Source organism: Arvicanthis niloticus, chromosome 4 (genome assembly GCF_011762505.2).
Source record: "Arvicanthis niloticus isolate mArvNil1 chromosome 4, mArvNil1.pat.X, whole genome shotgun sequence".
Lineage (NCBI taxonomy): Eukaryota > Metazoa > Chordata > Mammalia > Rodentia > Muridae > Arvicanthis > Arvicanthis niloticus.
Window position 1 is genome coordinate 26,311,797 of NC_047661.1, and position 27,186 is coordinate 26,338,982.

The following is a 27,186-nucleotide window of genomic DNA, read 5'->3' on the forward strand; positions in this document are numbered from 1 at the left end:
TCAGGGTAAATGGGTATTATGGTGAGAAGGTGCCATCCTAACCCAACAACTGCTGTAATTGGGGTGCATGGAGTCAGATAGTCCTTGGGAGGGAAGGCGAGAAGTCTCATGTTTTGACTGTGTTTGTTTCACAATCACCACAGAATAAAAGTGTAGAAAATGCTTGTGGTGTATTAACTCTTTTTCTGTATTTAAGTTACTGAGGTTAACATACACTTATAATTAAATTCTGAACTTTTTTGGAGTCGTCATTTTGCTTTTAAGTAGAATAATGCCTGTGATGCAGAAGGGACTACTAAATCAGGATTTGTGTGCACGAGTGCCTGTGTATGTATGTGTGGGTGGCATTACTTAACATTTATTATTAAAAAGTCTAAAGTTTTAATGCATTCAGTGTCAGTTTAAAATGGGTTTATTTATAATGACAAGTTATGTTTCCCTCCTTTGCCATGAGGGCTGTCTGAAGCTGAGGTCTGTGCCAGGCCCTGGAGAGTTGTATAGTACTTTGTAATTATAAACAAGTGTAGCAGACCAAGGGCTTATCAGGGCAGGCATGACAAAAGAAAAATATCCAAAGTTACAAATAACTTGTTTTCTCAGTAAGTTACTGATCTGCCTATTTTATGAAATACCAGTGTACACTAGGCACTCGAGCCAGTCAATACAGTACTGGACTGGAGGCGTGTGGTCATTCCTGAACAAGTGAGTAGTAGTCATCACATGCAGGTGACTCAGTGATTATGGTAATTGTCTTTCTGGCAAATTAACACCTCGGGGGGCCTTGCACACCTGGGTACCAGTTCTGGACCAGAAAGCTATGTGACAGGAATAGGTATCAGGAGGCTCTAAAAGGAGATGGTTGGTGATGTGGTGAGTCGAACCTTCAGGTTCTGGAGGCTGTCATCTCACTGTGGGATTCCTGACTACCTCACTGGACTACTAGCTTGGATAAAGACATCCTTCTGTGCTCCCTGTAGTTTGTATGGAGAGGCTCCAAGTCCTGGGGGACGGTCCTATGCATTTGTCACTCAGTGGAACAGAACTTTTTGAATACTCAATGAGACCTCAGTTGTCTGCTGAACAAAAATGCATGGGAGGTTTAATGTGGCAGGCATTGTATAGGGCTCAGAAAATCCACTGCAACTATTCCTGCCTGTTCTGCTGGTTGTTCTCAGTAACATTCTGGAAACTTGAAAAGTGCAAACTAGAGTTGGGATCATCATTGTTTCTGTTTGTGAACTTGCTTTAAGGGAAAGTTGACTTGGATTTAGCCTGGTATCAGGGGAAGAAGCATGGTAGGGTTGGATGCCTGCTGATGACAACTGAAGGAAGGTGAATTGGGGAAGTTTGGTTGAGTGGTCAAGCTCTCAGGGTAGAGGCCATGTCTAGAGTTCTGCCAAGAATTCCTTTTGTTTTGTTTTGTTTTGTTTACTTTGGGGTAGTCAGTTCTACAGCGGTCAGCCAGAGCTGGATCAATTAGACCTTAGAGATCACAACTGGAAATTATGGCCTTTTTGCTTTGTGGGTTTATTTAGAAGTTATTCATCTGAGGTCACTGGGAAGAGAAGTTTTGTTTTCTTGTTTTTGTTTTTCTCCCCTAAGAGGCTATGGTAAAGCCTTTCCAGGCATAGAAGCCACCAAAGTTGAGATTCCCTGCCTTCCGTGTATTTTCATGGATCAAGCTTGAGATGTATCTGCTCACCGGAGTTGAATGTGAGCATAAACTATAATGCCCACTTCATGTTTCCAAAATCAGATTCTTCATGGAAAGCTTATGTGTGCTGTCAAAGGTTTGAATTTCTGATGAGGGTTTAGGTTTGATTCTCTGTTTGTTTCTGAGTTTCCATCCATAATCTCATCTGGCTGGTATTAAAGAGAAAATTCTGTTAGCCATTTCCAGCCCCAGGATGGTTAGGGCTTCTCTAAAGAGCACCTACTTTCTTGCCTGGGATTGTGGCTATCCATTAGGCAGGCCCAGTGACATTATATAACTCAGACAAGGAGCATGATTTTCTTTTTAATCTTTTATTAATCAAAACCTAGTCTACTAGTATTAATAATAAGTGATTAATACACAGACAGAAAGATCCTGATAGTGAATTATTAGGGTCAGCAAAGCCTGGTAATATTTCCCTTCATGGCCCATGTCCTCATGTAGGTCCCAGCCTTGAGTACAGTTGGGATTGTGAGGATAGAGAAAGGTCTGAAGACTGAGGGGATATCTATATCAGCCAGTGTGGAAAACCGCATGGCTTGTGCCAGAGAAGCAGCTGGTGACCTTTGAACTTGCACTCACAGTATGATACAAGAAAGACTGCTCGAGAGGAGGATGTATTTTCTAGCATGCCGTTGATGATAGTCAGTGGGGCAGGGTGCATGTAGTCATTTGCACTTCTGCCACTGCCATGGAGGTGGTTACCGTAGTTGAGGTTTTATGGGCATCTTCCTGAAAGAAGGTTTAACTGATAGCGGTGGGCTGCACCTGATGTTCTTCTGTCTTTAGGTCCATGCAGTCTAGGACCAAGGATCAGTGGGTTTTGTGCCTTAATTCTTTAATTTTGTATTAAGTGGTGACTGATGGCTTTAAAGGTATGTTGCCTCTGGAAGCATAGATTACTGACCACAAACTAATACATGTGTACATGATTTGAAGTCTTACGACTGAAGGAGCGGGGAATCTCAGCACTTGGTCTTGCACTTACAGATGAGCTAGAATAAGAATGAGGTTGGTAGCAGTTTTTTAAACTGATGATTCATAGATCCAAAGATTTGCTGGGGATGCTGGGACAGTTCCCAGGCATTTACATACCTCTCTGGAATAGCTGCAGTGGCTGGGTGTTTGCAAAGTTGTACCCAGTGAACCAAGCAGCTCATTTGATCTTCCAGAGGACTTTGTGCAGGGGTTGGTTACTCTTATGCCATTGACCTGGAAGACGCTTGATACAAGTGTGCAGGGAGGTTGCTTCATAACTGTTCAAACTAGTCACAGTAAGATTCCTGGGAAGATACTGTTGGATGGTAAGCGGCGCTCTCTGGCACAAGGCAACAAGTCCTGATTAGATAGTGGGGGTCTCTACACTGCAGGCTGGTGGGGAGGAGTGGGACTCTGCATATCTCTGCTGCTCCCCGAGTGTCACTTCATGGCTGCTACAGACACTAGGGAATAAATATGCTTCTAGTGGTAGGGTAAAATGCTTAAAGCATGTTTTGATTTCAAATGTCTGTCAAGGCCCTCGTAGGGCCAGTATGTCTCAGGTACAGGAAAAATGAAAGCACTGAAGTATCATTACTGTTTTGCTCACTGAGAATCTTTATTCTCTATATTCTAGGTTCGGAACCTCACTTACATGGTGACCCGCAGGGAAAAGATTAAACGGTCTGTGTGCAAAGTCCAGGAACAGATTTTCACTCATTACACTAAGCTCTTGGAGCAAGAAAAAGTTTCAGGTATGCATAAAGCCCTAAAAGGGTACAATGTAGGGCAGGGGGTTGTAGCCTTGACACTGATGTTGAGGGAAAAGAGTTGTTCTTTCAATACATCCTGTAGAAAGTTTTCAGTAGCACAGCTGTTCATATTCAGAAAACATCTTTAAACTAATTAAAGGCATTATAGTAGAGGAAAGGAATAGAATTTGGCGTTAAATAGGCTTTGAGACCTGTAGCATTTCCCTTATGATCAAGTAGAAGCAAGTCATAGACCTTAATTTCTCTTTCCAATTTCATGTACAATGGGGATGCTTTTTCAGGTTACCTCTTGTATCAGGATATCAGAATGAAGACAATCTGTAGTGCATTGCAGAGTTCTTGATAAACATGGGGATAGCTACAAAGCTAGAGCTTCATGCTCTAGCTTTTGGATCAACCTAACACTGTTAATACATATTAAGACTACTTACCACATACACTCATTTCCTAATATTCATGGTGGACTTCTGAAGGTATGGATGAGATGGAATTCTGAGTGTGCTGGTCTCTCTCTCTCTCTCTCTCTCTCTCTCTCTCTCTCTCTCTCTCTCTCTCTCTCTTCTATTTACATTGTTCTAGCCAGCCAAAAAGGAAGATAAATATGAGAATATGCTTTCTCTACTCTGGAGAGTGTGTCAGTTACTAATGTTGGTCAAGTGTTTCACTCTGGGATTCATATGCTCTTCGGTTAATCTGGTGTAGAATCATGACCTCTAAAATGTGTGTTTAGCACCAGTGTTCTGTGATGATAAGCCCCAGAAAGTAGGTAGTGGAAGATTTCATGGAGAAAGTTGGTCCTGGGATAAGTCAGGGAGTAGGTGGGTCTTAGGCTGGCCTTCAGTGAAGGATGAGTGACTCCACCTTGGATTGCCCTTTGAAGTTTTAGCAGCAGCACTCTTGGCACTTGCTTGTGTGGAGAGTCAGTTCATTCACTCTTCCCTTTCTGATTTTGTGGATTTTTTTCTCTAGATAATTATGGCATACAAGCAACATGGTAGAGATAATCTGGTTAGCAGGACACACAAAGAAGACTTGAGGGGAGTTTTCAGCAATGCTCTTCTCTTCAAGTGCCTCACACTTTTAGATATGTTTTTGTTAAGATTAAGTATTTTTCAGAGGAATCAAGTGTCTTTCATTATCTGGAACTTAAAACTTCAGTTGCAAACTTTGAAAGTAAGTTTTCCAAGTAGTGTCATTGGCTAAAGACAGTATAGTTTAGATTCTTTAAGGTCACTCTTTCTCTCTTCATTCTTCTGCTGGATGCTGGTGGTGTCTGCTGGAATGGTTGATGTAGGATACAGATAGAGGTCTCCCAGTTGAAGCTTTTGGTACTTGCTAAGGAATCAGTGATTGATCCATGCAGGGTGGCTTGTATGTGTCTGGAATGGAGTTATTTTTTATGGGTATTCCAGGCAGCTGTTTGTATCATAGCTGAAATCTGAACTTGGCTTAGTAAGTGAGGTTCTCTTTGCAAGGTAGGGATGTATTCTGGGGTATAGAACTGTAATGTAGATTCATCCAGAAGTCCTACTGCTGGTGAACGTGGTGGCTTATGCCTGTAATCTAAGCATTCTAAGGGCTGAGGTAGGAGGAGTGCCAAAATTTCAGTCAGCTGGACTAAGTTGTGAGTTCTAGGTCACCTTAGGCTACGGAATGAGACCTTTTAAGAAAACAACAAAAACAGAAATTCAGAAAAGAGAAACAAATCTTCCCTTCATTTTGAGTTGAATAGCAATTACAATCAGTTGAAAAGACTATTCTTGTGGGGTGCTACAGAAAATGCAGCTGAAGCCCCCAAGGGTGGCTTTTCTTTCTCATTTCTAACCTGTGATGCTTGGTCTCCTGCCTTCAAAGAGAGATGCCCATGACTTTACATGGTCTTTTAGAGTTCATAGCTCAAACTTTTGTGATTCTGGGAACTAGTAGGGTCATTTTGTGGAATGAGAGCTTCAGTGGAAATGAGGGAGACCTACTTGGGCTCCAAGTCAGGTAGATAGAAATTATAGTTCAGGCAACACTGGGCCTTCTTCATCTTTGTTTGCTTTAGTCATTTCAATAAAAACAAAAATGCACTTCATATGGCATAAAGATTGACTCCAGTGATAATTTTCTGGGAAAGCCGGCATTTTCAAGATGAACAGCTTGTAAAAAGGACCTCAGCTGTGTTGCTGTTAAGGCCTTGTGGGTGGTAACGTCTATTAGGGTTCCTGTAGGACACAGTGGAACTGAACCTTATGGTTCACATCTTAAAAGGAGACCAAACATGAGAATTCCTATTTTGTAGTTGCTCTTGAGACTCTTAGAACCATGGTCCTTATTCAGCAGCAGTTTTCAGACTAGTGTTACAGTTTATTAATGAGTATGAAACACATTTTGGTGGGTCATAACTAACATAAAACAAATGTGGAATAGACTAGGACGTGTCAGGCTGGAGAGTGGTTAAGAGTATTTGGCTGCTTGAGTATTTCTGAGGATCTGGGTTTGATTCCCAGCACCCACAGAGCAGCTTACAACTCTATCATACTAAACTCTAGGTCCAGAGGATCTGATGCCCTCTTCTGGCTTTATAGGCAGGCACTGTACTCCATGTAATACAAACATACATGCAGGCAAAATATCCATACACATTAAATAAAAAAAGATTGAAAAAAACAGGAGGCCCAGTTTATAATGAGATGAGACTTGATATTCATAAATTCATAAAATGGAAGCTTTTACTAGGTTAAGCTATGAAACATAAGTTTTGTGATTTGCATAAAAGACTGACTTAACAACTTGGATGACATGTTGAACCCCACAAATTTTACAGTGAATAAACTTTTTCATATCACATGTCCAGAATTATTGTGAACACTTACCTTTTTTCAGTTCTCACATTTACATGTATTTGTCCTCAGTGGTCCTTTGGAGAAAGAAACCTAGAAACTCTAGTCTCAGAGAGAAAAGTGGTGGATGGTGACTGGTAGATGGGACAATTGCTGCTATGTAGAGGTAGTGGCCATCACTGGACAGATTTCGAATGGATTCCCCAAAGTGTCATAAAAAACCTGTATTTTAGTGGTTTTTGATAAAAAAAATATCTAGTATACTAAGTACAAAGATTGAAAGCAGATTCTTGAAGCAGGTCATGTCTTTTTAAAAATCCATTTTGTAAAAACAAAGTGCTGATGACTCTTGCTTGGGTGGGAAGTTTGTATAATGATGTTTCCGGTCTAGAACTTTATTAGTTTGAATTTGCTTATGTAATTTTTCCTGTGGTTTTCTGTTTCTAGGTGTGCCTTCTTCCTGCTCCTCACTGGAGAACATGCTTTTGTTCAACAGTCCTTCTGTGGGCCCCAATGCTCCCAAGATAGAGGACTTGAAGTGGCATTCTGCATTCTTCAGGAAACAAATGGGTACTTCCTTGGTTCATTCACTGAAAAAGTCCCATAAGCGAGATGCATTGCAGAACAGTTCTGGGACTGAGGGCAAGACCCCGCTAAAGCAGCCAGGGCTCTGTGGTAGAAGGGAGGGGCTGGGGGTCCCAGAAAGCTTAATGAGCTTTGAAAAGACTTTTGCAGAAGCACGTCTCATATCATCAGCACAACAGAGAAATGGTGTGGTGACTCCAGACCATGGGAAAAGAAGAGACAATCGTTTTCATTGTGATCTCATTAAAGGAGACTTAAAGGACAAATCTTTTAAACAGAATCACAAGCCTCTCAGGTCCACAGACACATCCCAGAGGCATCTGGACAACACAAGAGCTGCCACCTCCCCTGGAGTAGGGCAGTCAGCACCTGGCACCAGGAAGGAGAGTGTGCCCAAGTGCAATGGCTCCCTAGTCAAAGTGCCTACAACACCTGCCAGCCCAGTGAAAAGCTGGGGAGGATTCCGGATTCCAAAGAAGGGGGAGCGGCAACAGCAAGGAGAAGCCCATGATGGGGCCTGCCACCAGCACTCAGACTGCTCCCATCTGGGTATAAGCCGAGTTCCAGCCAAGGAGAAGGCGAAGAGCAGGTTAAGAACTGACAGTGAGAACGATGGGTACGCCCCTGATGGGGAAATGAGTGACTCAGAGAGCGAGGCATCGGAGAAGAAATGTATCCATGCCAGCAGCACCATCAGCAGGAGGACAGACATCATCAGGAGAAGCATCTTGGCCTCTTGATGAAACAGCCGGTGTGGAAGCACATGGCTTGTTGCCATGTGCTGAGGAGAGCTCTGATAATGGGGACAAGCAAAACCCATTGTTTCTGAGCTATACAGACATATTTCCTTGCAATTCAGATTGAATTTTTTCCAGAGTCATTTATAAATCATTGTGAGAAGTTTGTGTTATTTGCAACTTGTTGAGGAAACAGAAGAGTAGATTGTAACCATAAGACACTAAGATTAGAATCTGAAGTAAACACTAAAAAAAACAAATGAAGTAACTTTACAGAGGGCCAGGCTTGAATAGCACCATGTATTATTGCCCTCTCCATTCTCCCCAAAGCACAAACTCTTGAATACTCTTACAGAATCATAGAATTCTGTGTACTGAATAAGTCCTATTTATAGAAGCCCTCATGTACCATTTATAGCCCACAAAGCTTATTTTCTAGGAATGGTAAATGCTGACAGCATTTGGCTCCCAGGCTGTGTGGTGTGAGAAGCTGAGGCTCAGAAGCTTCAGCAACACTGGGATCTTGCACATGTGGCATCCAGGGGAAGTTTACACAATAGGCATTGCTGGAAGGCTGAAGGGACAGAGCAGAGCTGCTGCAGTGAGATTTAGGGCCTGTGTAGCAAGGTCCTGAAGCCCTGGGCGGGCTGTGGACGTAGAACTGGTAGAGACAAAGTTGTCAAGAAAGTTCTGTGAGAAAGGGCAGCTAAGGCCCAGGTGATACTAGTCCGCTTGACCTTCCTCTTTCCTAACTGCTGGCCTTTGGACCCAAATGGGATTTCCCTGGCTACTGCCAGTACTTGGCCATCTGGCTTCCAATAATACAATGGTTACTCAAGTTCAAGTGATAAACTTCAGACTCTGGTGACTCTCACTCTGCAGAGTCAACCACTAGTGCATATTTGGGAAATCCAGGCTTCCACCGTGAGTGGATTCCTTAAGCAAAAAGGAAAAAAAAAAAAGCAAAACAGGTTATATTTTAAAACATAGAAAGGCAATAAGTTGCATCAAGGTTATACAGGAAAGAAGTCAGTGTATCCTTGAATAGGTTTCTGGAGTTGGAGTTTTAAACTCTGATTTGTAACTTGGACTTTCGAATTGCAAATGGCAATAACTAGTAAGTTATCAGCAATAATAAATTTAGCATTAAATTTGAGTATAATGTTCTGTTTTTGCACTCCTCATATAGTGCATATGTATTCAGACAAGTGGATAGTGTTTAAAAGTCCTGTTATTTTCTTTGGAATTAAATGTAGTTGTGAATCAAATTTAAGAGGAGCGAAGTTTCGGTAGCAATGGGATTTAGAGTTAAGGGCATTTGGAATAAGCCCAGTTTCCCCTAAATTACTCTTAGTTTATTAATATCAATGTTCAGATTCCTGATTCATTTATACATGTTTCCATGTGGCAGGGACATTCTGATAATTAATGAGCAATGCTTTGAGTTTGTAGAAGCTTTCAAGTCTTCCAGATGATCGTCAACAACAGAAAAGGCTTATTGAATTCCATCTTGCTATGCAAGTTTTATCAGATGATCAAACGACAGATCTGATGCATCTCATTGTATGTATGACATTTTCAAACTAAGTCTTAACTTCTCAAATACATTGTAGTAGCTAATTCAGGGGAGGGGAAAGGATGACCCAGGTTTTAGATTGACTATTTTTTGAGCTGTGGAGCTCCTTTGAGACTGCTGTCCAGATCAGCTTGTTGCTGCCGGTATTAGAAGATTCTTAGGAGTCCAAGTTATACTTTTGCTTGTAGCCTAATTTAAAAATGAGATGTTTTGCATATGAGCAAAAATCTTTTGCTGTATACAGGAAAAGGCTGGACTCTGATGTAGTTATCTTTTGATTACAGCAACAGCTCTGGGTGAGAATAGAATTTATAGAGGAATAATCTGTGAAGCCATAGAAAGAAAACCTAAATTAATCTAGTGAGAATATGGCCTCTCACCACTTTAGGAGGCACCAGATTCATTTGCACTATTAGAAATGCTAGTTTTGTGCAAAAATAATGCCTTACCTGTTTCCCCCCATATTTAGGTTGAAAAGCTTTCAAATGTTCCAAGTTATGCTGAACCAAAAACAAAACAAAACAAAACAAAATGAAAAAAAAAAAAAACAAAATAATAAAAAAATAATAAAAAATTCCCCCACAAAAACTTAAAAAAAAAATACAAAGCCCACACGTTTAATAATTACTGCTTTGAAATGTTTGAAATGCAAATGGTATAGAGCACGGTTTCTGACAGTGTAATGGTAGCTTTGTAAGTTAGTTTCATGTCATGCTGGGACTCTGTATGAGGCGGCCACAAGCAGCAGCAGCCCACCTACCCACTTGCATTCTATTAGTATTGAGCTTTATTGTTTGTTTGTTCTTTTGAATCTTCCTTGTGCAACCTGACCAAGAAATATCTTTGATTATGATCAGTGTATTATGTCAAATTGTAGGCTAGTTGAACTTTTGTAAAGTTGCCTGGAATGTCATTTGTTAGGTTATAAACACAAAATTTAAATGAAGGGTTTTATGTGTTGTGTACAAATCTTAATTATTTTAAAATGGACAGACTCGTCATTACATTTGTAACCTTGTACAGAGGATTTTTCACTATGTGCCTAGCTTGGTGTCCATTCAACTAAAATTGAAAAAAAAAAAGGTGCATGAAGAGTTAAAATCAGAAGTTAAACAAAGTCTATGTAGAGATGACTATTTTATATTACATGGCCCAATCCTGTATTTATTTCTACCCCCTTTTTGAAAGTATTTATAAAACTAGTTGAAGACAGCTGTATTTTTTTGTTGAACTATTTAGTAGAATTTGTGCCTTTTTGTCTGTATGTGAATAAATGCTGTACATTTTGCAATACATTTTGAGTGTCTGTTGAAATCTGCTTGTGGTTAAAGGTGTAAGTTTAGGATCCTTAAGTGGTGGCTTTGTTGTCTCATAGTTTATATTGAGATTGAGAACTGTATGGGACATACCTACACTGCAGAATACAGACTCACCAGACAGTGTTACTAACAGTTTCCCACTACCTCCTCCTTTCCCATGCCACCTTGGGCCCTTCCTTTCCAGAATATAATTTGGATCTGAACACACTTAATTGTTGAAGTAATGCAGATGTGAGGGTTAATATCTAGGCCAGATGAGCCCATTTTCCCAGTATTTGAAGAGATTTACGCTACCATGCCCAGCATATGCCTGTAATCCTGTAACTTGAGAGGTTGAGATAGGAGAATCACTAGGGGCCATCTCAAAAATCTTCAAATTGAGACCCCTAAAAGACCTAATTGGGTGTAGCTCTGAGGGAGAAAACTTGTCCAGCATGTGCAAAATCCTGTTATCCATCCCATCTCTACTGCTGCAAAAACAAACATCTTGGTGTCTTAACTGGAGTTACATATTTTAAAGCATTTCATGGACTCAACTGTGGTATACGATTTTACTATTAGACCCAGGAATCTGCTATGAGTTGAAGCTGATGTTATTTCTGAAGGTACTTAACATTTTTTTTTTTTCAGAGTGGTTTTCATTAAATGCCTTTGAGCACAGAACACTGGAACAGTAGGTCAAATAAGAGGAACTGACCTACATCCCACAAAACGATTTCCAAGATCACAGCATTGATCTTGGCAGAACTGGGCCTCGTTCTAATTTTTAGTTTTTGAGTATTTGCAGTGGGGAACAGTCAGCAGTCAAATGCACCCTCATGTTGGAAGCAGAAAGCCTGATAAGAGTGTGCGCATCCAGGTAGATTATGATTAGATGCAGTGGTGGCATATTATTATGACTCAAATTTATAATTTGTAGGAGACGTTTCTAACATGAATTACCCAATAGTTGTCTCAACCCTTGTTTATTTCTCCTTGTCCTCCTTAGTGACTATTTACTTCTGTGTTGCTTGCTCTCATAAGGCTCCAGAGAGAAGTAACTGTGATTCTTCTTTAAGGTCTTCAAGTTGAATAATCACAATAGCTCCCTAGGGAAATTAAGTCCCCAGGAGCCAAAGGAAGGGCCTGGTGTTGGCAATTCCATAATCTGTGATGGGAAATGTGGCACCAGGGATTTGAGTTCATGTTTCCACCCAAATCAAGGAGAAAATGCTTCTGCCTTGGAAACATTAGCCATCTGCAACAAACTGCCACTAATTGCAACACTGAAATCTTTCCTTCAGTTTCTCTTTAAGGCTTAGAACTGCATTAGACATTGCAGCTTTGTCTATGCCAGTTTTGAGAGCTCTCTTTCTGAAAAAGATGACATCAATCTAATCTGGCCTCCTGTCCCTTTCTTAGTTTCTGGTGCTCTCCGTGCAGCCCAGTTTCTGCTTTCTTAAGGGAGAATAGTTCTCACGTTATATGGATGCTTGAGGTTTGGAATTAAGTTTTTCTCTTTAGGCAGTGACACCCAGGGTGTCCTTTGTGAGTGCTTTCTTTGATGGCTCATTGGGGTTTCTACTGCAGCACCCCAACAATTCCCATTTCTTGTGGTTCCATCATCACTATATGGTTCTTCATTTCTTGCTAGATTGTTGCAACAGCCTAGTCTTGTTTCCTTGACTCAAGCTGTGCTGAAATGAACTCCTGCTTCCTCTAATTAGCTGTAACCTTGCCAGTGCTATCTCTACAGTGACAACTTCCAAATGGCAGATTCTGTCATTTCTGTACAGCCTTAAGAGGAGCCTGCAGACTTGGTAATTAGACTGGGCTCACCAAGGGGCAAGCACTGGTCTGTATTAAGTACAACAATTTGTCTTTAGGCAGGCACTGTTCTTTGCCAATGAGGAAACTGAGGCTCACCATCTGTGGGGTGATCTAGAAACCATTCCTAGCTAGTCTGAGAGTTTGAGTCCCGAGCCTCTGCTGATCTCAATACAAAAGTAGTTTACAAAACAGTTCAAATACTTTTGAGGACATACAGGTCTATATACATGTGAACTTCATTTCATTAAGTCATACATAATGTATGACTTAGCGCATCATGTTAAGAGTATGAGCATAAAATGATAGAAGTCTAGTCTGTTATGAAGTATGTTCTGCCTTTTGCTAGGAAGAATGGAATTCCTTTAGCTATATACTTTCATATAACATATATACGTACAGTAAGACAAATACACATATGATTAGGGAAAATAATACTGCTGTTAAGAATGCAAAGAACAATTCTGTATAGTTCAAAAATGTTTGGAAGATAAAATTGTTTTAAATTAGTTTCTTGACAACAATGCCTGTTATTAAGACTAATGTTTTGACATTTCAAATAGAAGTAATGCAAAAATCTCCCAACCTTTATTTTTGTGATATTAAACATAACAAAGCTAGTCATTAGTCATTTTTGTAAATGGATGAGCAGTGCTGTGGGGTGGTGGTGAGTGCCTGTAATCCCAGCACTAAGGAACCAACACAGAAAGAAACAAACAAAAATTAATGCCAATTCAAGTAGCAAAGCAAAGAAAAATGGACTGCCCTTACTAAAGGGCTGCCAGCTAGTATCATGGCCTAGCTTGTATATGACTGAGGTTTCAAAGTGTAGCTACCAATTGTGGGACTGTTGGTTACTTTACCTACTTGTTTGGCTGGTGGTTCTAACTTCAGGATTATTTCTAATGTGAAACAATCTCTTTACAAAACAGTCTTTTCCTCTGTTACTCCCCATTAGTATCCTCAAAGGCAGACGGCCTTCTTTTCCTCCCTAGCTGTGCACTGCACCAGCTTTAGCACGTGAATTGTTACACACTTTTCGCTTAGAAACATAGGGTTTTCCACTTCTTGACTGCTTTTTAGGGTTTGGACACTTTAGTTTTCTAGGTTTGGAAATATGAGCAAGTAAGATCTACTAGACATAAAAGTCACTCACGGAGGTTTTCAAGACACTTTATGAAGGGCTTTCGAATTAGCACTTGAGTCAGAAAGGGCAGGATGTGATATCAAGACTCTCAAAGATTGCTGATGAATGACATGCACACACAGAGGACGCTCCAGGAGAGCAGTCACTCTGTGAGGTAGATGACAACAGAAAAACACTACTTTGAGTACCAGAGAAAGGAGGGAAACTGGAAACTAGGACAGTTGAGTGTATACTCAGGTGGGCTCAGATCTCACTGAGGCAGGCTCTCCTCCAGTGAGTGGTACAGAAAATTTGGACTTCAGCTTTATGACACAGCTTTCAGTGCCTCAGGAAACCCACATCATACTTCGAATAACAGAAGTGGGAGGGAAGGCAAAATTTGTCTTCCCCTGAACTTTGAGTAGTGGCAAGAAGCCATTTAGACAAAGAGCCCTGCAGAGTGTGCAGCGAGGCAGACATGGGCAAAGTTCTCTCTGGAAGCCCAGAGGAGTATCACTGGGCTACTGCCTGCGGAACATGGTCAGCATGGGATGGAATTGGCACCTACATGTATTTAGGTGAGAGATGACATACAGACCTGGAACCTGCACCCAGTACTCTTTCCTTCACTTTTGTCCTTCCCCTAGTTAGTACCTAATTTAAAAGTAATAGATGTGTTAGCTAGTTTTACGTCAACTTGTCACAAGTTATAGTCATCTGAGAGGAGGAAACCTGAGTTGACATAATGTCTCCATAAGAGTGGACTGTGGCAGGAAAGCCTGTAAGAGTATTTTCTTAATTAGTGATTGATGTGGAAGAGCCAAACTCTGGGTGGTGCCATTCCTGGGCAAATGATCTTGGGTGCTATAAAGGTAGCAGGGTGAGCCAGGAGGAACAAGCCAATAAATAGTTCTCCATGGTCTTGCCATTAGCTCTTGTCTCCAGGTTCCTGCTCTGGCTGCTCTTCCTGCAAGATAAAGATTGCTTTCGATAAAGATGTTACATGGAAATGTGAGTGAAATAAACTATCTTCTCTCCACTAATAATCTAATTAAGGCACTGGATTAGCTTTATCCTGTCTTATTCTTCTTTGCCCTTTGTTTTTGGTAAGCGGTAAGCTTTCCAGAACACAGCCACAGACAGAGTTGGAGGCCTTCTGCCTCAGCCTCAGTGCAGATTGTTTTAAATGACCACACCCTGCTTTTCTTTCCCTTACCCTCTGGAGCTGCTGTATTTTCCTCCTTCATGGATTATTTTCCTTTTTCTAGTTTTCCTCTGCAGTTCTAGGACTCTAGTCATGTGCTTCTTGATTCTGTGCATTCCTACCCTGGGCAGACAGGCATTTAAGTAGACTCTGTACTACCCTGTTCCTTTACCCCCTTCTCCCAATTACTGGAATTCAGTGATTGTTTTTACTGGCTGTGCTGTATTTCCATCTATTGGTTGTGTGTTGGGAGCCGACTTTTAGCAGAAAGTGGCTATCAGCTTTGCAGCCATCTCAAGCCATATACCCTGATGTGAGACTTGTTTTTCAACAGTTGAAGCACACTCTGATATCCCACATATTTTGTTTTGCTGTTTACTGCCCCCATCTGCAAGGCGCATGTGGTACCCATGCCTGCAAGACATGCGGTTCACGTGCTATCCACGCCATACATGCCTGTAAGGCGCATGTGGTATCCATGCCTGTAAGGTTTACGTCATATCAACACCTGCAAGGCACGTGGTATCCACACGCCTACAAGGCACGTGGCAAAAGCATATAAATACCCCAGATTTCCCTTCAATAAAGGAGACTTGATCAGAACCTTTGTCTTGTCTCCATTCTTCCCGTCTCTTCCCCTTTATCCTTCCTCTCTCTCTCTCTCTCTCTCTCTCTCTCTCTCTCTCTCTCTCTCTCTCTCTCTCGATAGACCCTGACCCACAGACCGGAGCGGCAGCTTGGGCCGGAAACAGTGGCCACCAAGCGTGGAGTGGAGAGGGCCGCAACAGTTGTGACAGCTCTGGAATTAGTGTTCTGCCCTTGGAGAACAGCTGTAAGCCTAGTATACTGAGCATAGATGAGGGCTTAGTTACTGAATCATGCTCCCAGGCTTATGGAGAGAAACACTAGTATCGACAGTGCTCCAACCACTTGAGCATTGAAAATACTCCAGATGAAAGAAACAAAAATCTAAATAATGACCCAGATATGCCAAATGCCAAGGCAGAGCATAAGAAACATGAAAAACCAGGGCAGCATGATTCCTCTGAAAACTACTATTTCCACAATAATGGATCTGAATGAGAGTGAGTTAGATGAAATCTCAGAGAATTCAAAAGAGTCATCTTCAAAAGTGTTCAACAAAACCAAAGAGGACACAAAATAAATTTCCAAATGAATCAAAAAAAAAAAAAAACAAAAATACTTGAAGAAAACAAGTTCAATACAAGATTCAGAAGAATAATTTAATAGAGAGATACAAATATTGAAGATACACCAAATTTAAATTTCAGGAACAAAAACCTCAAGATATTAAATAAAAACCCTAATGGGAAGTTTCACCAATAGTCAAGTGGAAGACAGACACACTGTGAGGGCTTTAAGAGAAGGTATCAATCAATATACCCAGAGAATGAAAAATGAAGCAGTAAAAAAATATGAGCGGGGCACTGGATATCATTAAAAGATCATGGGCATAGGTGAGTGTGGAGGTTTAAAGAAGAAATGTCTCCCATCGGCTTGCTTGGTGTTCCACAGGCAGCAGTGTTTGGGAGGTTAGGAGATGCAGCCTTATTGGAGGAAGGCTGTCAGTGAGGACAGGCTTTGGGGGCTGCTCCCATCATTTTGAACTCTAGCTCTGTGGCACTGTATGCCAAAGAAATGTTCCTCAAGTTGCCCCTGGTCATGGTATTTTATCCCAACAACAGAAAAGTAAATTAACAGTAAGTCATAAAGTGGGAAGTAGGGTTTTTGCTCTGAAGAACCAGACCAACCATGTTTTTTTTTTTTTTTTTCTAAAGGAATGATGGAATTTGTACTAGAGATCTATATTTTTGATGAAGAATTTAGACCTGTGACATAAAAAGAGAAGGATGTTACCTTGTCTAGTCTCGTACCCAGATGCTGATATGAGTTCTCACATCTAGGCACTGACAGCATTTATAAAGACTACTGCTGAATCAATGCCAGCAGCACTGATATCACACACTGAAAGATGCTATGCTGTAGAGTGTAAGGAATTCTGGTTCTAAACCCAGGTGTGTTATTTGTCTGTGATATGACTTTGGCAAATGTTTAACCTTTGCCATACTTCCCTTTATTGGGAAGGAAATCATCTCCACCAAGCAGCAATGTTGGGTAAATATAATCCCTAGATTATCAATGAATATATACCAATAATATATTTGTATCAGTATATTTATCACATATCTGGGACAATTTTCCAGTGAATTATTTTAGGTATAAATAAAACTGTTACTTTTTGCCCTAATAAATATATTGGTTTACATAAGACGAGACACTAGTGTCATTTCTATTTTCACAGATCCAAGTGCTAACAATTTTCCTTACACATCATACTGTGTTCTTCTGCCACTTTTTCCCTTCAAGAAAGGGCTGGGCTAGCTTCAAGTGAAAATACTGAAGGAAAATGTCAATAATGCTTTATTAAAGGAATTAAATGGTTCAATAAACACTAAAGGAATGAATCACAATTCCTAGGGTGCTACATGGAATTCCTAAGAACACTAGCCATTTTCTTATTAGGATTATTAGATTAGATATGGGAAACATGCCTAGTGTGGTACAAGTGACCATTTATTTGCAAGGCAAAAGGTTGAGTGGGTCTTTCTTGCTGTTCTTAGGGAAAGATACAAGTAGCACCAGGGAACAGACTGGAAACATACTGAGAAACCATACTGAAGGGCTCTGATTTATTACCAAGTAAGGGAACAATGGCTAGCTGAGGTAACAGTGCACGGGGTAACAGTGCACACCAGAACCTGTAGGAATATGCAGTGTCTAGGGATTTTTGCTCTTGGTGTACTAGAGATTGAAACCAAGTTCTTGTGCACACAGGCTAGTGCACTACCATCAAGCTACACACCTATCCCACTGCCAAGGTTTATGGTAAATTCTTGGGCTAAAAGGTGATAGCACTGTAAAAAAAATTACTTTCAAGATATCTTTCTTTTCCTGTGTATGTACATAGATGTTTTTCTTCTTCATATAAAGGACAGAATTAATATTACTATAAATGCTAAACATTCTTATGACTTAAAACCGTATGTATAGTACATGGTTAGGGAAACTAAACAGTTAATTTATTTATACTTAGTTCTATGTGTGGATGTTTTGCCTGCATGTATGTCTATGCACCACATGGAAATCAGAAGATGGTCTCAGATCCTCTGGAAATAGAATTAAAGATGGTTGGTAGCTGCCATGTGGGTGCTGGCATCCAAACCCTAGGTCTTCTGAAAAAGCAGCCAGTGCTCTTAATTGTGGAACCATCTCCTTAGCCCCTAAACAAAATTATTTTGATAAATTATTTTGAAAAAAAAGCTTATTATAGAGTTATTACTTTACTTCCCAATACCATTTTCTTTGTTATGTTTACTTTTTGTTTTAAGACAGGGCTCATTCTATAGCGCAGGCTGACTCAGAATCCATGACAAAGCTCGGTTAGTTTTGCATACTGCTTCATATCCTTAGTACTGGAATTACAGATGTGAACAACAGTACCTAGTTAAATTTGTTGCTTTGCTCATTTGGTTTTAATTTTTTATATTTTTGAGAATTTTGTATGTGAGTTCTGTGCTTATATTATTTAAATTTATTATTTTTTAAAGGATTTTTATTTTAAATTATATGTGTGTCCTTGTATTATGAGTGCAGAAGGCAAGTGCCTATATAGGATAGAAAAATGAGTTGGATCTCCTGGAGTTGGAGTTGGAGTGGTTGTGAGCTGCCCTCTGTGGATTCTGGGAATTGGCCTGGGGTCCTTAGAAGAACAGCAAGTCCTCATAATTACTGAGCCCTGAAATTGTTTTTTATTTATTTTTTTTAATGCTCAAATGTGCTACGGCCCCAAACCAGATTTATGTAATATTTAAATAATTTTTATGATTATTTGTTTGAGAGTTGCTCTACAAAGACAGTGTAACTAAGAAATTGTATCTGCTGAATAAATGAATGGCTAAATTGCTGCTAATTTTTTCCTGTATGTGGGATACTTAGAGTTCTCACACAGAAAAGAATTAGGAGACTACTTACTGCCTCAATTTGCATATTTGTACACAAAGGAAAGAAGTGGTAATCATATCTCCTTTCTTTCTCAGGGAGACATAATAAAAGATGCATGAATAAATAAAACGAACTAGCTCTGTTGGCTTCAATTTTAGATTTAGGCAATTTCTTTTTTCCTTCCTATTCATTTTGTCTATTACCTAAAACACAGTTCACAGAAATGATACGGTCTTTGTAAATGAAGATTGACCAGTACATAAATGTTAAAGCCTACTAGCATTTTCACATTAGAGATGAACAAACCCAGAGGCCAGAATGATACACTCTATAGCTTATCCTTCTCTTGGAGAATATTAGGAGTATTCAGGAAGAGATAACTGGAGAGGTTATTATTAGATGCAAAGGAGTCCTCAGCTCATATAAGAAATGGGACCATTCTGTGTGATCCTGTTCTTAAAAACTTAGTTTATGGACAGTTATTCTTGACGCTCAACATGCCAGGAACTTAGCAGGGTGCTAAGGACATAGTGGTGAATGAGAGTAAATGTTACTTTGTACCAAGGACCTGCCGAAAGTTTAAAAAAAAAATACAATAAGAGATAAAAAACACAGCATTAAAAACACTAATATTAACAAGAGTTCATCTCGCCTCAAGTTAGAGAAACCTCTGAGGATTTGAAATCTGAAGGTCTCATAGAAATGCAAAAGTATGTGCACACTTTGTTGATAGGAGAATGGGTTCTGTACCCACCCTTTAAATTAAATTAAAGAGGGACACCATGTTTAGAGCATAAGAAGAGAAAGAGTGGCGTGGGAAGAGGTTGAAGCTGCTAGGCAGATCATGGAAGGCTCTAAGGCAAACACCTATATTTTTATGACTTCAATTCCCAGCTCCTTGACAAAGATTCCTGTGAGTATGTCCTAAACTTTGGGGGTGAATGCATACACAGGGGTATTTTCATATTACCTCCGACTCATTTGGAAAACTGTTAAAGCCTTTTAGCTGGTTACTCAGATGACTGCTATACCAGTGCACAGGAAGCTCAAAACAGAAAAAGTAAGTATATGAATCTATGAAGCATTGCAGGACTACAACTCAAAGCTCTGCAGCCTTAAAATTTAAGATCTCTATCTGATTAGTAAACTTTAAAGAAAAAGAAAATAATAAACTCCTCCCCCTAAATGCTTAAATGCTGTCAAGGTCTACAAATTCTTAAAACTATGTAGTTAAAAATAAATCATTACAATTATGCATTCAAATACATGACAACATAATTTTATAAAACATATAATTTATTACATTTATGAGTTCATAGTAAAATAGAATCTTAAGAATTATAAAAATGAATTAGGAGTAAAAATGAGACATTAAATCTCCAAATTTTAGAACCTGAAATATCAAATTCTAGGGATTTTATTAAACCTCTTGAAAATATTATGTTCTTCCAAGGAGGGGAAAAAAAGGGAATTAAAAATAGACACATTGATGAAGGCAGTGAGTTCTCAGCTGGCTTTATTCTCCCCTGAATCTCAAATATAGAATTATGGTTTTCTACTTACAGGAAGCTGTCACTGTTCTGTTTTCCAATAACCCTCAAAACAGAATGGAAAATGCTTATGCAAAATGACACAAGCCTTCCCCATTCTCGGCAGGCTTCTCCATGTCAATACGTTTGGTATAACAGCTTGCCCAACTCTACAGTTCTGTCAGTGAACTAGGGATATGTTTAAATATTTTCCAGATTCATCATGGAAGCTGCTTTTCTTCTCTGCACTGTAATCACACTGAGCTGCAAACAAAATAAACAATCAGTAAGTAGTTTCTCTGTGGAGAGTATTAGGCTAAGACAAAGCACAGTGTGATGTATCACAACTGACAGTTATCAAGTAGTCAGAGAATGGTCTTTTTTGTGTGATCATTCTATTTTATTCTTCAACTGTCTGCATCACATTAAAGAAATGCATGCCAACAGTGGCAGTCTATAGCTCAGAGTGAGACACTCTTGAGTTCAGATATTCCAGACATGGTGAAAAACATCTAGATGATCAGCAAAGTGTCTCAAACACAAATTCAGTCTGGGCAAATATAAAGCAGAGCTGGTAACCAGATCGTTCCACATTTTAAGGAAGATAAGTCTAACAGGAAAGTAATGTTTGAATATTAACTGGGGTTAATTATATGTACATATGATAAAAGGAGTGAACAATAAAAAAAAAAAAAAGCCCACAGCATAAGGCAGGTTTCCCTCCCAAAACTGTCATTCACGCTATCACTCTAGTTCTCTCTTCAGATACAATCCCTATCTTCAGTTTGTTTGTGTATTGAGACAGGATCTCACTATGTAGACTAGATTCGCCTCCAGGCAAGAGCTCCCACTTACAGCTACTTGCAGCTGTCAAGTATTTGTACATGTATAGCTTTAAGTAAACGTGTGTACCCAATCAGGTGTGCATACCTCTTAGCAGTTGAAAAGTCTGAGTCTGTTTCCCTTTACACTTAGGTTATCTGCTTCAGAAATAATTGTGTATTAGATTCACTCTATTTCTCCTAATATTTGCAATATTTTTTCCTATCTGAACAAAGTTTTGGTCATCTTTTAGTGCTGAGTATTTGTATGGATTTTTAATCTTTTAAAATTAGAGGGAAGGTCAGGTGTGGTATTTTTAATCCCAACACTTAGGATGGAGAGGCAGGCTAGGCAGATCTCCATGAATTCCAGGTCAACCTAGAAGACATAGTGAGTTCCAGGGGAGCTCAGGATACATAGAGAGACCCTGTCTCAAAACAAAGACAAAACCCAACAACAACAACAACAACAACAACAACAACAACAACAACTTGCTAGTAAATGGCAACATCCATGTCATCAGTGGCTAAGAATAATGCTCTTTGATGGTAACAGTACATTTATACCCAATGTTAATTAACAACATTTTTGACTTAATTTGCTTTGTTGTCATCATTCCTTCCATCTATCCATTCAATTTGTCCATCCATCCTTCCATCCATCCATTCAAATTGCCTAAATGATCACTGAACTAGGAGGGGCTACTGCTCCTTATTTAGAATTTTATACATACATACATACATACATACATACATACACACACATATATGTAAATTGCATGTACATTATGAGAAATGTACTTACTTACTCTAGAATTTCACTGATAGACTACATTTTTCAAATTACTTCCCAATGGCTAACTTGTTTTTTTTTTTTAAATAATATTTTGGATTAATTTGGTTATAGACAAATGCACATTCAATAAAGGTAACTTGTACTTGAATATTTTGTTTTCTAAAATAAAAATACAGTTTGAAACATCAGAAAGATACTCTCAAATACAGACATGTATATATACCTGATTTTGGATAGAACGTTATATCCCATACAGTGTTATGTGGCAGAAACTTTAGTGCAGACAGTGATGTTTTGTATCTGCTCTGCCCAATCTTCCTGCTAGCCACACAGTTATCAAACACTTCAAATCTGGCTAGTATGACATCAAGTTTTTACTTCATTAAATTTCAATTAAAAAGTTATTCTCTGTCTACCAGAGATACATGGTAGTTTTAGATGTATAGCCAGAAGATACTGATGTTTATTCTTTCAGCTTTACTTAAACTACAAGTACGAAAGAGATTAATTTTATGCAGGTCAACTGACTGAAGATCAAACTATCAGTTCTCTGAGAACTTCATTTTTCCTCTATGAAGGTTGTTTATCAGCTCTGGATAATGAGGATGTCCCCTACCTGCTGGGACGCTGAAGCAGCTCTTTCTTCTGCCTGACTTAGACGCCTTTGAAGTCTGTTGGCTTTTTCTTGATGTTCCAGAATTAACTTTTCATTCTTTTAAGGGGAAATATAAAACAAATTCAAATCCAAATATAATATAGACATGTTTTAAGGAATAGCTAATGAAAGATCTGAACATCATTTACTACTTGTAAAATAAAGATAACATTATCTCCACATTTACATTTCCCAACTATATTTTGGATATATTTGGATATAACTTCCAAATTGTAGGCATAATATCACAGTATTGATTTTACTCCTTCCTAAGTCAGTTGTTCTCAACCTGTGAGTCACAACCCCTTTGGAGGGTGTCGAATGACCCTTTCACGGACGGAGACTGCATATCAGATATCCTACATATCAGATATTTATACTATGATACATAATAGTAGCAAAATTACAGTTATGAAGTAGCAACAAAATTCTTTTATGGTTGGGGTCAACCCAACATGAGAAACCATATTAAAGGTCTGTAATATTAGGAAGGCTGGGAACCACTGTCCTAAGTTATTTCCTCCTCCAATACCATCAAAGACTCAATTTGACAAACCTAAAAGCAAACTGCATTACAAATGCAAATAAGACTGAGTTTCTGGTTTGTTGACCTCGTGCTTCAGGTCCTAGAAGCAAAGCACTGGGCCTTACAACCTCAGCTTCAGTAAAGGATTGGAGTGAACTCTGTTTCTGTGCGTTCCCCAGAACATCTGCATCCTGCAGAAGCTATTAGGGTCAACAGGGTTATTAGACATTGCCATGTATTGAAATATATTCCCCCAAAGATGCTGCAGTTCTAATAACCTGTATTTGTGAAGCCAACACTGTAAACATATTCTTGCCCCTTGAACCATGAAGACACAGTTTTACATTATTTACTAGCCTTGTTTGTAATACCATGATACAGCAGGGCTTAGAATATGACACCAAGCCATCATTACATACTGTTACCTCAACAAGTTAAAAACAATTTTTAACTGAAAATGTGTTCTTTTTTTACACTTACCTGCTTGGCACAGTGCATCTGAAAAAATTTATCTTTGTGTGAATAAAATTATTATGTAGGTTTTCTGGCATTTAACTTATTTCAGAGAATATAAGGCCAAACAGGAGTGACTGAAAATTCCTCTTTTCTATGAAGCACAAGCTAGTTCTTTATGCCCTACCAAAAAGGGATAATAGTGAATGCCATGCCTAGTAATATGACACCAAAATAATAGTACTAGGTTATTTAATTAAGTGTCCAAAAGCAAAATTAAACTTATGAAGAGATATGTATTAGCTGTACTAATTGACCAAGTTGTTCAAGTATTAAATTTAAGTTTCAAATTTTAAGAGGCACGTCATATGCTAGAGAAAACTTGGGGAAAGATTCTGTTATATACAATAATCATTTTAATATCTATAAACAGACTACATAAGATATATATTTACTATAATGATTAAACAGTGCAGACTTCATAAATCTGATCTTTTTGTTTCCTTTTGAGCAAATATTCTTAACTCTACTATACTGAAAATTATGTGGAATATTTTAGTACAAAATCTTTAGCTATTTTCTAAGTGTCTCATACCAGCAATGTTCAAGAGAGGTGATCTCACTATGTCTCTTGTGGATGACCATAGGCTAGGATTCTATCCCACATACCTGAAGCTAATTCACATAAATGAGGATCTAGAGCTCTAGGAGTCGTAAGCCTAGAAACTATTTGCTTTTATAAAACCATAGGGGGGAAAACAGAGTAATTCTTTCTTTGCATATGAATCTAAGGTTGATCTATCTTAGTACTATTTTTCTTATACTTTTGGCTGTGAGCCTAGCCTTTAACAGCTGAGCCGAAGTTATAATTTCTTAAATGGTACAAAATTTACTTTGATTTCAAATTTAAGGTTTTCTTTGGTACGAGCTTCTTATTGACATAAAAGTGAGATGAATATTGATACTGTCATAGGCATTGTGCCTGTATAACACATTTAGGAATACAAGGCCTAGACCCAGTCCTTCTTTAACTGTTTCAACTGATTTGAGATGGTTAGTCTGTGAGTTAAGGGACTATAGCAAATTCATGGCTTTGAGTTTATTGTTAGGGTGTTTTCTATATTTTATTCAGAAATAGCTGAGTGGCCGGGCGGTGGTGGCACACACCTTTAATCCCAGCACTTGGGAGGCAGAGGCAGGCGGATTTCTGAGTTTGAGGCCAGCCTGGTCTACAGAGTGAGTTCCAGGACAGCCAGGACTACACAGAGAAACCCTGTCTCGAAAAAACAAAACAAACCAAAACAAAACAAAACAACACCCCCCCAAAAGAAATAGCTGAGTGGAGTTAATAGACAACAGTCCAGATTACCTTACATGGATAGTTGGTTTTCAAAACGTCAGAAGTCCACAGAATTGACGTTACAAACATTTCTGTATTAATGTTCCTTTTGATTAGAGACCTGTCTGCTCCTGACAGCTTCCTGTCTTGGATTCCAAGAAGAAATTGAGCATTTTTGGAGTTACTCCCGTTGTGGGGAGACAGCCACTAGGCAAGAATTGCCTCTTTTCATCTACAGACAAATTACTGTCCAGAAAAGGACACACTTGCAGAATAGTTGACTGATTATATCTGCCAAGACAGAGTAATCAGCCCTTAATAATTCTGCATTACTAGGTCTGTCAGATGATCCTGGGCCAGAAGGCTGAAGATCAGATGCTCCAACGTTTTGTAGTATAGGGAGTGTCCAGGTGTTCAGCGGTCTCTATAAATTGGCTAAGGTTTAGAAGCTATGCTTTGTGCTTCCCATAATTTTAGTTAACTTTCTGACAGGGTTGAAAACTTGTAGTCTCATAGCCAATCCTGGCTATTTACTTTGAGAGAAAAGATTTAGGTGGATGGTTTTCAGCTGACATTCATTCTAAAGCCAAGAAAAAAGCCAGGTCCAGAACTAAGTGTTTTAGTTAGGAGAGATGACAGAGGTTCTGGTTAGTCAACAAAATGATGGACTGGGTATGAGGACTATCTTGTACCTCACTGGTACAAATTGGCATAATTATGCTCTAATTGTATTTTGAGAGAAAAGTTTCATTTTAACAGGAAGGGTGATATGTAGGAGGAGCTAAGGTGGGAGGAGTACTGAGAAGAAGAGAAGGAGTAAGAAGAGGAGGAGAAGAAGGAGAGGAGAAGCTAGGTGAGAGAAAGAGAGGGGGGGATATGGAGGCAGTTGTTCACATGTCTCCACCAGTCAAAGATAGTTGATATATCTAGGCTGGGTAGTGGGTTACACTTCTGATTGAGCATTACCAAACTTATAAAACCTTTGATTAACATTCTTAAAAAATGTATAAAAGCAAAAAGAAAAAGGGGGCATGGGATAGGGGTTTTCTGGGGGTGGGGGAATGGGGAAAGGGGATGGCATCTGAAATGTAAGTAAAATATCCAATTTAAAAAAATACTATTTTTCTGATCTATTAGACAAAAAAAGTATTTTTGATGTGCCTTTTGTGATGGAGTAAAACAAATTAAGAGGAATTACGTTAAATAAAACAATCTTAGAGATTCTCATGAAAAAAATAGGGCCCTAAAATACAGTCTCTAAAACAGTGCACAAATTATACTATTAACACCAAAGTATGAATTCTACTTTTTACCATATAGAAAAGATGAATGCCTGGTTTTCAAAACTTTGACTCACACTATATTAAGTATAGACTTTTTGGGCTATAGAGGATACCATGTGGTTATCTCCAAGTAAGAGACTTAATTTAGATTGGTGCAGTTAAAATGCTGCAGTGTGTGTATGTGAGGAACAAGGTGATGGGGAAGGGGATGACAGTGGAGGATGGGGAGTTATTCTCTTACCTCAGCTACCTTTTCATTTGCCATTTCCAGCTGAGAAAGTAGCTCCTGGGTATGAAGCTTCTGTCGGCTCAGCTCATTCCTATTAACCAAGAAGGGACAGGGAGAATATGATGAGAACTGATCAAAAGCAAATTGAAAAAGGGAGTTTTGAAATATATGCAAATATATAGTATATACTTAAAAATAGAATAATGTAAAATGGAATCTTTATTAGTAAGGCATGTTTATATTATATACACCATATGTGTGTAGTGTCCACAGAGACAACAAGAGAGCATCAGAACTCTTGGAACTGGAGTTATAGGTAGGTGGAACATTTTGAACAAAAAAAGTTTTTTTGACAGCAAATAATTTAGTAATTTCTTCATAAAAAGTGGTGGTTTAGATGAGAATGGCGCCTATAAGCTCATGTTTGAATAACTGGTCCTCAATTGGAGGAAGTATTTGAAAAGGATTAGGAGGTTTGTTACTGGCAGTGAGCTTTTTGGTTTAAAAACTCATACCATTCCCAGTGTGCTCCTTCATAGCTTCCTACTTACAGATCAAGATGTGAGCTCTCACCTATTCCTCTGTTTTTACTCTGCCACCAAGAACCCTAACTTTCTGAAACCATAAGCCCAAATTAAATGTGTTTTTTAATATATTGCCTTGGTCATGGTGTTTTGTCACAGCAACAGAAAAGTAATGTATAAAATGTACATATATTCTAGGGTAGTTACACTCTGGATATACTTACCAGTACTGAAACCAGTAAAAATGGTTCAGAAAGTAAACTTGAACAAATTTGCACATCTGTTACAATTTAAAATTATATCACAGCCAGGTTTGGTGGCACACACCTTTTAACTCAGTTCTTAGGAGGTAGAGGCAAGCAGAT

At 39.0% G+C, this 27,186-nt stretch overlaps 2 protein-coding genes across 8 annotated transcripts in view; one reads left to right on the top strand and one right to left on the bottom strand.

Annotated features, from left to right (window-relative positions):
• Positions 1-10,483, top strand: part of Jade1 (jade family PHD finger 1) — a 54,354-nt gene extending 43,871 nt beyond the window's left edge. For all 4 annotated transcript variants that reach the window (XM_034499598.2, XM_034499599.2, XM_076932342.1 and 1 more), the window contains exons 10-11: positions 3,330-3,447; positions 6,738-10,483. In XM_034499598.2, the coding sequence (XP_034355489.1) occupies positions 3,330-3,447; positions 6,738-7,615 (996 nt within the window). In that variant the 3' untranslated portion in view covers positions 7,616-10,483. The remainder of the gene's footprint in view (positions 1-3,329; positions 3,448-6,737) is intronic.
• Positions 9,292-27,186, bottom strand: part of Sclt1 (sodium channel and clathrin linker 1) — a 128,118-nt gene continuing 110,223 nt past the window's right edge. For 3 of the 4 annotated variants that reach the window (XM_034501353.2, XM_076932344.1, XM_034501354.2), the window contains 3 exons: positions 26,310-26,388; positions 22,429-22,524; positions 20,165-20,459 (listed from right to left, as the gene is read on the bottom strand). In XM_034501353.2, the coding sequence (XP_034357244.1) occupies positions 20,397-20,459; positions 22,429-22,524; positions 26,310-26,388 (238 nt within the window). In that variant the 3' untranslated portion in view covers positions 20,165-20,396. Of the gene's footprint in view, positions 14,407-20,164; positions 20,460-22,428; positions 22,525-26,309; positions 26,389-27,186 lie in introns of those variants that run through there. The other variant, XM_076932343.1, reaches the window with a different exon arrangement.